General features: G+C 50.4%; 1 protein-coding gene across 5 annotated transcripts in view; it reads left to right on the forward strand.

Moving 5' to 3' along the window:
* SRGAP3 (SLIT-ROBO Rho GTPase activating protein 3) overlaps window positions 1-12,103 on the forward strand; it is a 122,095-nt gene that overhangs the window by 82,681 nt on the left and 27,311 nt on the right. For all 5 annotated transcript variants that reach the window (XR_010072840.1, XR_010072839.1, XM_063348425.1 and 2 more), the window contains exons 7-10: window positions 9,208-9,429; window positions 9,944-10,045; window positions 10,301-10,498; window positions 11,862-11,946. Coding sequence is in view for 3 of the 5 variants with exons in the window: in XM_063348425.1 (XP_063204495.1) it covers window positions 9,208-9,429; window positions 9,944-10,045; window positions 10,301-10,498; window positions 11,862-11,946 (607 nt within the window). In the remaining 2 variants the exon portion in view is untranslated. The remainder of the gene's footprint in view (window positions 1-9,207; window positions 9,430-9,943; window positions 10,046-10,300; window positions 10,499-11,861; window positions 11,947-12,103) is intronic.

Genomic DNA, 12,103 nt, shown 5'->3' on the forward strand with positions numbered 1-12,103 from the left:
TGCAGAGGGGCTTCGTGGCAGGAACAGAGTTTTGGTTTAGCTCAAAACCCGGCTGGCCATGCCTTACTAGGATCCTAGCAGGGTCCGGGTATTGCAGTTATGCAAATTCTCCTGGCTCCTCCACGCTGCGTCACCAAGGGGGATGATTAACGATGTGCCGGGCTGTCTTGGTGGGACACAGGAGGGGTGAGGGGGGGTCTCGCACACCCTTCCTATCAAGCACAAATTGCCATGTGCGGTTTTTTGATTTGTACGCAAATCTGAACCGTCAGGACACTGAAGCAGCTAATTTAGCAGCGTTTCCCCCAAATCCCAGATGGCTCAGTGTCATCTCTTAGGCGCAGCCTTGACATTTCTTGTGCCCTCAGCGTCACCGCCGAGTAGTGACTTTTATAACAAAGCCCTTCTGCTAATCTCCTGCTCTGGCAAGAAAGGAGGTCCCAGCTGCTCTGGGAGAGGGCGGAGGGTCCTCCCAGGGCTGCCGTTTTAATGAGAAATGTAAAACTCGATCAGAACAGCCGTGAAGTGGCACAGAGCGTGTCTATCCCTCCCTCTGTCTCCAGTGGTGTTTTTGTTTTGTCCTTTAGCAAGGAAGAGAAGACTATAGAGACAGATCAAATTAGACATAGACTTAAAGTACACCGTTGTGCCTCTTCCCTCGAAAGAAGCTTGCATTTATATTAAAACGCCTGGGTTTTCTCTCATTTCTGTCATTAACTGTGTGACCAAGTTAATCTCTTTGGCCACGTATGTGAAGTGGAGATAAAGCTGCTTATCCATCCCTCTGGAGTTCTGTGTGAAATGGCTGCAAATTATTTTGAAGTGGTCACGTGAAAGATATCGCTAGATTTAGCAGAGTAAAATGTAACAGTCGGTGTCAATACGTACTGATCCACCAAAACTTGTTCAGCCTCCTGTAAATCCTTCTGAAACGGCAGCGTCCTTCTCTCTGGATTAGTGTGTTTGCCGTATCGGAGACAAACAAGCAAGTAAAGGAGGGGAGTTCTGAGGATTTTATATTACATGTTACTGCCAAATTGCACAGTCCCTGGAAGACTTAGCTGATGGCATTGTCATTTTTCACATGGTCAAGTGATGCTTAGTCAGGTTAGGAGACAGAAACAGCAGTCAAAATTGTTATGCCAAAAATCTGCCATTGGCTTTACTTACCTCACAGTAAAGCTCTAGCTTTTGTAGCAGTGTCAAGAGAGTAGAGGCCAGAAAATATATGTATAAATGCATAATATGAAAGAGTAAAGAAAAAATGAAGAAAAAAGGGAACCGAGCAGAGCAAATAAGAAGTGTTTGTTTCCAACTAGCGCTGGGTGTGGTGGAGGACTGGGAGTCCGGCTGCCGGGGCCTGGGGAGTGACGTGGGCGATGGCAGAGTCGCTGGGACGCTCGGGTTGTGCTCCAGGATTTCCCACTTGCCTCCTGAATAAGAGGGAGACTCAGAGGGGCTGGAGCCCCAGACCACTTTATTAGGATCTATCTTTAGGCATCTCCTGCAGCTCATGTCCTTGTTGTTTCCATCGGTAGCTAATTGCCTGGGCACGTCTGTGCCTGCAGAGCCAGCACCGGCAGCAGCTTTGCTTTGTGCAGTGTTTTCCCCATGTGATTGCATGGCAACGTTCCCCGGCCTGGGTAGCTTTGCATGACACCACTGGCTTTAATGAAGAAACACTGATTTACACAAGCAGAGGGTCTCTTTTGGGAGTTTGCTCTGTTGTTTGAAGCAATTTTTCCAGCATAAAGAGCCTTTCAGTTCCACAAAGGCACAGAGGTTCCTCCCACGCTGTCCTTTGAGCGGGCTTTCTGCCAGATAGCGGGCTCCTGCCAGCCCTAAGAACCAGGTATGTTTTATCATGGAAACTCCATGCAATGCATCGCCGTCACCGCACCGTCATGTGGAGCAGCACCTGTAACTCCCGACTCGTGCTCTCCCAGGGAGGAGTGCCTGGACGGCAGCTTCCTGGGCTGTGTGCCTGCGGCTAGGGCATCTGGCTTCAGGGTATTTCAAATAAAGTCAACAGTGCAGCAATAAAAAGCATAAACAGCTTCCATCAGGAGGAATGAGGCTGTCTTAGGAGACTCGGTGCTCTTTACCGCACGGCTGCACTGTCCCTGTTACCAATTTTCCCGCAGAGGTGTCAGTTTGGGAATGCCACCAGCAGCCTGCGGCACCCGAGCCGGTCACCTCTCCCTGCTGCTGGGGAGGGAGCTCTGGAAACAGAAAATACATGTTTTTAGGAGGTGCTGTCACTAATTTTGCTGAGAACTGAGGAACTGGAGGTGCCGCACAGCCACCTGAGCGCGAGTGCTGCGCGGTGGGAGGCTGCAGTGGGTGCCGGTGACATCCAGGACGTACACTGGCACCCCTGTACTCGCACAGGGCATGTGGGGCTCAGGCGGTGCCTGGGTTCCTCCGGTGCCCTGAGTCAGGGAAGAACAAAGACCTCAGGAGCTGTGGTTGCAGTTACCCCTCGAGCTTTAGCGGTGGGGGCAGCAGAACATGCCTGAGCCTGCGGAGCGCCCCGCGCAGCAGCCCTGCCGTGAGCTGCCCAGGCAGGCAGAGGTGGTCAGTGGGAATGGCTGATAAAACCAGAAATACCCATTTGCCATTAAAAGCTTCGTGCATTTTAAGAGAATAAATGGAAGAAAAAGGATTGGATTTGTAGGATCTTTTTCAACACAGAGCTTCTGTGGATGAAGAGGGAAGGGGAAAGAGGTGTATTTACTTGATTTCCTTTCAGAAATCTGACATTTTTTTCATATACCAGTACCCTGGTTCAGTAAACTTCTATTACTCTTCTTCTATATGTGCTCTATTAATGTTAGCTACCTGTTTGTAAGCAGGAACCATAAATCATCATACTCTAGTAACTAAGCTATTCTTAGAGTACTATATTAAACTGAAAGAATCCAGCCAATACATATTTCTTCAATTCTGCCAGTCCTGGCTTTATTAATGTGGCAAAGCTGCACATTTTGCCAAAGGTTGCACATAGTAAACAATTTATTCATCACGTGGGTACCACAGACATTGGAATTGGCTTGCGAAATTAATTAAGCACGTCTGCTGATTGTTTTATGATTTATAAGTGTCATGCAGTCTGTAAATTTTACTGCCTGAAGACTGTGATTAGTCTTTGTCTCATAGGCCTTGTCAACTTGTACAGAAAATCAGCAGGACTCTCCTTTAGATAAAAGAATTTCTTCTTGACACTTAGGGCTGCTTTTCCCAGTATCTGGAAAGAATAGCCTCAAGGTCTTAATGTCCTTTAAAAGATTAACTTACCAGTGCATTCATGTTAAAAGACAAAACTGAAACACCACTGCCTTCCCCAAACAAACCAAAACCCTGACACACACATCCCCCAAAACCCCAAACTGCCAAACAACCAAAAAACCTGTTAAAAAGCCCTAAGAAAATACACATGGGGGGAGGCAGTGGCTGTAGAGAGACTAAGGAGCAAAATAAAACGTAGGTTAAAAATCCTCCAGAAAGAAACCTACTCTGGGGACCATAGAGTTAATTAACTATAGCTGAATTCAAAAAGGACTACGTAATATTTGGTCTGTAATACTTATAGTTAAGGAACCTTTGATTAGAAATAATCAAATCTCATGCTTCAGGGTGTGAGTTGATTACTGTGAGGGTCAGGGATGATCCTGTCCTTCCTGTGCCATATCCACACATGGCTTCCTCTTTGGCTAAAAATAAATTAGTTGTTCAGGAGTTTTTATGTCTTGGTTTCTGCCCCAGGCAGAACGCTGAACTTGATGGGCCAAGACCGTTCCTTTGGAAGGGATTGATGGAAACAGTCGAGTGCTGCCAGCCAGGCCATGGCGTGCATGGGGGACCCTTCACTCGGATCAGGAAACTTTGAGTGGGAAGGGACCTTTAAAGGCCGTCTAGTCCAACCCCCTGCCATGAGCAGGGACTAGACCAGGTTGCTCCAAGCCCTGTCCAACCTGACCTTGAACCCCTCCAGGGATGGGGCAGCCACAGCTTCTCTGGGCAACCTGGGCCAGGGGCTCACCACCCTCACAGCAGAGAATTTCTGCCTCAGATCTCATCTAAATCTCCCCTCTTCCAGTGTAAAACTGTTCCCCCTCATCCCATGGCTCCCCTCCCTGACCCAGAGTCCCTCCCCAGCTTTCCTGGAGCCCCTTTAGGGACTGGAAGGGTCTCGAAGGTCTCCCGGGAACCTTCTCTTCTGCAGGCTGTGCTTGCCAATGGCTGCAGGAGAAAGCCAGCCTGATAACATCCATCACAACCCCCTGGGGTTGCGGCATGGCCTTCCCAATGCTTGGCCTCGGACCACCAAAAACCGATAGTTCCCCATTAAATGTGCTATGACAATTTATGGACTCTGTTGTAACAAAATCTCAGCCCTTTCTGCCTGCTCCTGGTGTGTTTAATTTCCTTTGCTGCCTGGGTCCATCTTGCAGGGCACAGAGCCTGGTCGTTGTGGTGGAGTGTTGCCTTTTCACAAGCGCGTGTCGTACCTTGGCTGCAGTACCTTTTGTAGCAGAGTTTGTTTCCATGCTGTTTTGCTTTGAGGGAAGTGCAGTGACTGCAGGCTGCAAAGGCGTGAACGTTTTGTTTTCTGCATATTTGATACTTAGCGAAGAAATGTTTTCCATAAAAAGGAATGAGAACAGAAGCAGCTCGTATTCTCTTTGAACGTTCCTCCTAAGATCTGAAGATACTTTCAGGTATGAGTTAGGCTCTCACATAGTACCCAGCCTGGTAAAACATTATTTCACGCTCTGTGACAGACACATCAAGTTACCTTTTAGCTATTTAACCAGTGAGGAAATGAGACAGATGCATCAGTAGTTTGGAAAGCATTTCGTTCTCTTTGGAGCTCAGTACTGTTGCAGCCTCGGCTATGGAAAATGCCTCAGCATGTCTGCAGAGCTTCGTCGTGCCTATTGAATCCCGTCAGGTCCCTCTGGAGCCGCCAGTCGCCGTCCCCACTGCCGGCACCTCTCTTTGGAGATGGTGTCTAACCGTGGGGCTTGGAGCAGTCGGCCTGGTGCGTGGGGGGGCGGCTCTCAACCTGCCCAGGGCAATCGGAGCAGCAGGGCTCTGCGGGGATGTCTGCCTGTCCCACGGGCACGGGGCAGCTCTCTGCCTGCCGCTGAGGAACGACTGAAGGTCACTGCTGGAGTGTGGAGTGGTTCAGGCTCCCATATTTTCCACCCGCTGGGTGTTGCTTGGTTCTTAAAATGTGCTTGTTTTCCTGCGCTGGTGCAGTTTGGTGCCTCGGCTGTGGTCGGGGGCACGGCTCGCTCGCCACCCTGTCGATTTAGACCATCCCAGGCCTGATCTTCACAAGAGGTCACCCTTGGCACGGCAGCGTGACCCACTCCTGGGGAAGAGCTGGCTCACCCTTAGCTGCCTGATGGCGGTTGCCCAAGGGAAGACATTGAGATGCTCGTGCAGGGTTGGAGACCCGCTGGCTTTCCTCCTGGATTTGGGCAAACCTTTTAATATCTCTCTGTTTCCACTCCCGTGTTTAAAATGGGGTTACTAGCAGTGGGGTGAGTGGCCAGCAGTGGTCCTCTGCAGCCCCGGCCCCTCCTCCCGTGCAGTCTGTGCTGGGTGGTGGGAGACACACGCACATTTGGCCACTTCCACCACGTTTTGGCCAAACCCAGCTTGTTTTACCTCCGGGGGTGTTGGTTTATTTCTGAAGTTGAACACTGCAGTATTTCCACCCCTTGCAGGGCTGTTACCAGACTTAATGAATTAATACAGGACGAGCTTTGAGCTCTCCAGATGAAAGGCGCTGCAGAAGGGCTAAGGATTACTATTTGTGGTTCTAATTTATTTTCCATCAAAGGGATGAGAGGGGTGAGAAAATGCCATTTGTTCTGGAGCTGGGAGCAGGAGTTTGAAGTCTTTTTTTTTTTTTTCCTTTCTTTTTCTTTTCCCCTCCCCTTTGTGTGTTTCTCTGAGAATTTCGTGGAAGTCCCTGCTCTGTCTTTTCTTCTCTGGGCAGCGGTGTGTGAAGCAGCCGGCCCAGCGCTAATCACCAGAGACTTCAAGGGCTGTAGCGTGTTAGGAAGGTGCCTGCCCTGGTTTTCAGTAGCAATCGGTTTCTGCGTATTGCAAAAAACTGCTAGCTTCGACATGAGTTCAGCGTTCAAAGGAAATGAAAGATTTCACATGGAATTTTTTCCCAAAAGCTTCTGGCGTTACCCAGAGCCTTGTCTCCTTGGGTTTTATGGCATTCAGGAGTTTTCCTTTGCAGTAGCTCAGTTTTGTAATTGTAATGCTTTGGGAATTCCCACCCTTGAACAGTGGCAGATATTTTCTCCTGGCATTATTTTTTTCTAGCCAAGTGGCAATAAATTCTGAGGGGGTGGGATAATGACAGTAAGGGGTTGGGAGATGGGCTGGGAAATAAGAAAGATAGGGGCCTGTTGGAGAGGGGCCAGAGGAGGCCACGGAGATGCTGGGAGGGCTGGAGCCCCTCTGCTGGGAGGACAGGCTGAGACAGGCTGACAGGGGGGGTTCAGCCTGGAGAAGAGAAGGCTCCGGGGAGACCTTAGAGACCCTTCCAGTCCCTAAAGGGGCTCCAGGAAAGCTGGGGAGGGACTCTGGATCAGGGAGGGGAGCCATGGGACGAGGGGGAACAGTTTTACACTGGAAGAGGGGAGATTTAGATGAGATCTGAGGCAGAAATTCTCTGCTGTGAGGGTGGTGAGCCCCTGGCCCAGGTTGCCCAGAGAAGCTGTGGCTGCCCCATCCCTGGAGGGGTTCAAGGCCAGGTTGGACGGGGCTTGGAGCAGCCTGGTCTGGTGGGAGGTGTCCCTGCCCAGGGCAGGGGGTGGCACTGGGTGGGCTTTTAAGGTCCCTTCCAATCCGAACCATTCTGTGATTCTATGCTAAAATTGCAGGTGGGTGAGACTCGCAGTGCTGTAACAAGTTTTCGCCCCAAGTGGTGAATAAAAATTCACCCTCATTCCTTTTTTTTTATGTTGCTTGCTGATGTATGAAGGCAGAGCTATACCCGTCCTTAACTGCCCATATTTTCAACTAATAAGATTAGAAGCTCAATAGAAGTCGATGGTTCCTGCAAAAATCCTCATTACTGCATGTGTGGTTTCACTGCTTTAAAAGACTAGATGGGGATAGGCAGGCTGCGCTCGCCTGTCTGCGAGCAGGAATTGGCCCGTTGTGGTTTTACTGCTGCTTTTAGCCCAGACTAAACCAAATACAGCTCTGCGTGTGACTTGATCTGAGCTGAGCGTTGTCTCTTCAGATCGGCAGGAAGCAGGAGATGACTTCTTTGGTTGGAGCTGCTTGTGGCACCAGCTGAGTTTTCGTATTTCACTTTTAGTTTATCAGTGCTGATGTTCTGATGCAGAATCACTTTTTGTGCCTTTCTGCATCAGCTCAGTAATGCCTGTGGATGCTATAGAGCTGGAGAAGGTGCCTCTGAAATGCCAGCTCCCACCCAGGAGTTCTGCTGCTGGGGAAAAGTTGGTCTCGTTTTGGGTCGTTGGGATTACACTAGCAATCTTCTCTTTTCTGTAGCTGTTTGTGCCAGGCTGCTCCTCCTGGCAGTTGTTTGGTGGGGCTGCACTGGGTTGAAGCCGGCTCACCGCGTGCCTGCCCGTTTGGTTTGGTTACAGCTCAGACAGCGAGGGCTTCCTACTCCTTCTTTAATCTGTGTGGCAGAAAAGCATCTTATCTTCTGTAATATCAATTGTCCTGTGGTAGTTTTCATGTAGTAACAGTAATTCGCTGGCAATGGTTAGATTGGTGCTCCGTGCCATGGGAGGTATTTCTCATGGGGTCCCTCTGTTTCTCCCACAGAGGTGTCTCTGTGACCCGCAGCCCTCCTGCGCCTGGGAGTATCTCTGCAGATCACGGGGCTTGTGTACCACGCTGGGCCGTGCCCCGTAGCCTTCCCCGTCCCCTGCCAGGGAACAGGAATGAGTGCACTGGGGACATATGGTTATGAACTTCCTCACAGAGGAGAAAGCCATAATTATCTAACTTTACGTGCTCTGTCAGGAAATCCAACCCTCTCTTATGTCCCAGAAATAGAGGTGCTTCAGTTCTGGACGGCAGCCGTTCACTGCACTCTCCTTACAGCCCCACGCGCATGGCTCAGGCTGATGCGTTGCATTCCTCCTGCTTCCAGCAGCCTCTCCTGGCCTCGCCTTTCCCTGCAGAACAGCAGCTGTCGACCTCCAAATTTTGGGTGCTTCTTCGGTGCCCATCCTTGCCCCGCTGCCATGGCCACCGTCACACGGCAGAGCCTGCCGGTGGGAGCGGAGCGCTGCAGATGTTTGCGCGCGTTGGGGCTCCCCTTGGGCATGGGGAGGAGAGTTGCTGGGAGTTGCTTGTTGCTCTGCTGTGATTAAGTGTTCATTGCAGCAAATCCCTGTGCTGTTGCTACACTTAACATGCCAAACTCAATTATATTCAGAAGAGAGTTTAAAAACAGGCTTTTGTCTACTGTACAGTATTTTGGCAGCAATTAGCTCCGAGTTTTATCATTTTCCCCAAGGTGAACATGAGAATGATCAGTTATGCACGAGAAGCTGCTCCGTTGTGAGAGAGGAAGGCAGCTTCCTAGCAAGGGGGAAAGGGTTTGCATATGCTGCAGGACACGCTGTTCAGTGCCACCTTGCTTAAACGTCCCTCTGTATCTGATAATTTTGGGAAATGGTTTCTTTGTGCAAGAAGAACTTGCTGGGCAGTTCACAGGGCAAGAAGAAAAGCACTGGGGAAGAGCAGTGGCACGGGCCCTCTGGCCATTTCTTTCCTGGGGGATCTGCAGGGCACAGGTTTGGTGGTCATGCTGGCCCCGGGGCTGAGCAGGTAGCCAGGGAGAACCCTGCTTTTGGATGATTTTTTTTCCTCTGTCCTGTCTGAGAAGATCCCGTGCCCTTCCTAGGGAAATGAAGGGTGTTAAACCCTGGTGCCGTGGTGAGGGTCCAGCGCAGGGTCACTGTACTGTCTGGCTGTGTGTTCCCTGGTACCTCTTCTCCTTCAGTCCTCTCTTCTTCTTGCCTTTTCATAAAGTATTGCAGTATGCTGTTAAATACACCCTGGTACAACAGGGCTGGTGTTTTTCTGGGGCATACAGTGCTTTTTGGGGCTTTTGATCTACACATGACCCTCCAGAACAAGGGTGGGGGTGTTTGTGTGACCAGACCCTTCCTTGGTGTTTCTCAGTGCTGTGATCTGGGATTCCATGCCAGCCTCGCTCGGACCTTCAGGACATACCTGTCTGCCGAGTACAACCTGGAAACCTCCCGCCACGAGGGCCTGGACATCATCGAGAATGCTGTGGACAACCTGGATGCACGGAGCGACAAACACACCATCATGGACATGTGCAACCAGGTCTTCTGCCCTCCGCTGAAGTTCGAGTTCCAGCCTCACATGGGGGATGAGGTAGGTACTTGCCCGAGGGGCTGCCGAGGGGCCTCGCAGCCTGGCCTGCACTGGCTTCCTCCTCCTCTTAACTGTCGCTGTTAAATTCTGCCTTCTTATCCCTTTATTCTGTCTTCACATGCTGCTATTCGTGTTTCCTTTCTTAATGAGACACTTGGCTCATTAGGGCTCCTCCTTTCAGTCTGTCTCTTGCTCCATATCTCTCCCAATTAGGAAGCCTGTGGTTTGATTCTCAGCTGAACTACCCAACAGATTTGTAAAGTGGAGCTTTGATTTACCTGCTGTAATTGGAAGACTTCAGAGTGCAGCTTTCAAATGCTGGGTAGAAAATGCTTTGTCCTGGCCCGTGTCCAGGGCACTGCTGATTAGAAACTGGGCGACACAGCCTCCCTGGAGGCTGTGAGGAGCTTGTGGGTGCCGGAGGGAATCATTTAGGTATTTAAATGCGTATGTCTGGTCAATGGCTGACCCACTGAATGCTCTCTGTCTCTCTCTGGCACCGCTCCTGTCTCAGGTGTGTCAAGTCAGTGCCCAGCAGCCTGTGCAGACTGAGTTGCTGATGCGGTACCACCAGCTGCAGTCGCGACTGGCCACCCTCAAGATAGAGAATGAAGAGGTAAGAAGTCGCTCTGGGTCTCGTGTTTGGTGTTGTAGGCAGCATTGCTCAGCCTTTTGCCCGTTATGCAGGGGGTTTCCTGCTGTGCTCAAGTGTGGGGTCCTTCCAGCAACAGTGCTGAGAGCTTCCATTGACTGCAGCCGGTGCAAGAGCAAGCCCAGTACTTAGGAGCTGCCTCTCGGCCAGTTGTTTTGGCTCAAGCTATGTCACTTTCCCAGTCTGCTCCAAAACCATGCTGTCTTCTATTTCTGATAGGTACGAAAAACTCTGGATGCCACAATGCAGACTTTGCAGGACATGCTGACAGTGGAAGATTTTGATGTTTCAGACGCCTTCCAGCATAGTCGCTCCACTGAGTCGGTCAAATCAGCTGCATCAGAGACCTACATGAGTAAGATAAACATCGCCAAGAGGAGAGCCAACCAGCAGGAAACTGAAATGTTCTATTTTACAGTGAGTCTCATCTCATGCGATACAGGACACAAAGCATTAATTGCTAGGGCTGAGTCCCATTTTAGGGGCTCATTAGTGGAGAGCAAGAACCAATTCAGTCTCTTTAAGTATTTGTCTTCAGTCGGAGTTGGGGTTGGAGTGCATTTCTCAGTGGCAGGGCAGCACATAGGGACTGACAATCCAGTGTCTGCCTTGTTCTTCATTATGAAGGAACAACTGGAGCAACCAGTTGTGACCAAAACCGGAGAGAAATCGGTAGGAGTGGCTCAGAGCAGGGCGGCAGACTCCAGCCAGCCTCGCAGTGTGTCAGCGTTCCGTGGCTGTTCCTGGAGGCCTTGCAGATTTTGAACCATCATCCAGGCCTTCCTCTTCTGGCCCACACAACTAAAATCTGCCCCTGGCCCACGGGTGAACTAAAGGGTCGTTTGCATCTCGTCGGAGGACACGAGAGCCTGGCTTCGCAGTGCCCGGCTGGTGTGTGTGCGCTGGGTGGAGGCAGCTGCGCTGCGTCTCCCCTGCAGCCTGGGGCCGGTACTTGGCTTCCAGGCAGACCTGAGGTGCTCTGTTATAGTATTGAGATGTAAGCAGTAAGCCATCAGTTCAGCAGAGGTAGTCCTCATTGAAGCATGGTCAGTAGGCTAAAGTTAATAGCATCTTGTGATATATTACACATGCATAGAAAAGCTTCTACTTTCTCTCAACAGTGTTATTATTCCAATTCGGGGGGAAAAGTTGCAGTTTTCGTTATGAGTTGTGCTTGGGGTTTTTTTAATGCTTTTTGCAAGAATTTGATCTCTCCCATTGTCTGTCTTTGATTTTCCATCTCTGTCTCCCTCACTCCTCATCCCTGTAAAATTACTCACTTGTGTTACTGGGTGTCAAACAGTCCCACAATGAAACGAGAAGCTGTGCTGCGCAGTTAGTGTCGCCCGGTGCATAAAGCGTCTGATGGTCCTTGACCTGGGAAGGTCTCATGCACTGGGAGTTCTCGCTCTGCAGCACTTGCTTGCACAAAGGCAAAGCGCCTGTCGGGGGAGGAAGAGCCTCTTTCATTTTCCACGCCATTCCCAGAAGCCTGACAAAAGAAAGCTTGCTTTGAACTCTTTTCTTTGGAGCTCCTTGCGTTCCCAGGCAGGAGGTGCAGCACCAAGGAGACCGGGCTAATAAGATCATCAGGACTGTGGCGGGAGCGGTGAGAAGCGATTAGACCGCGCTCAGCCCTGCGGCGCATCTGACGTCTGGTTTGTCAGAGCCCCTCAGCCTTGCCGAGCCCCCTCCAGCAGCCCCCGGGCAAAAGCGTACATCAATTATGGGCTATTTTTGCCAAGAGTCTTAACCTTCTTTGTTTTATTTTTCATTCCAGAAATTTAAAGAGTATTTGAATGGCAGTAACCTTATCACGAAGCTCCAGGCTAAACATGACCTGCTGAAGCAGACTCTTGGAGAAGGTGAGTCGCAGGGTTAGGTCCAGGGGGGAACATCCTGACACGTGAGATGACTTTAAACCAGGTAGCGTCTTTCAGTCTTACCTGCTGTCTGTGGTTTCCTGAGTGACTGATGGCTTCTATGGTTGGCTGCCACTATGAAGTTTAACCAGTGATATGC

The sequence above is a fragment of the Chroicocephalus ridibundus genome, chromosome 10 (assembly GCF_963924245.1).
Source record: "Chroicocephalus ridibundus chromosome 10, bChrRid1.1, whole genome shotgun sequence".
Lineage (NCBI taxonomy): Eukaryota > Metazoa > Chordata > Aves > Charadriiformes > Laridae > Chroicocephalus > Chroicocephalus ridibundus.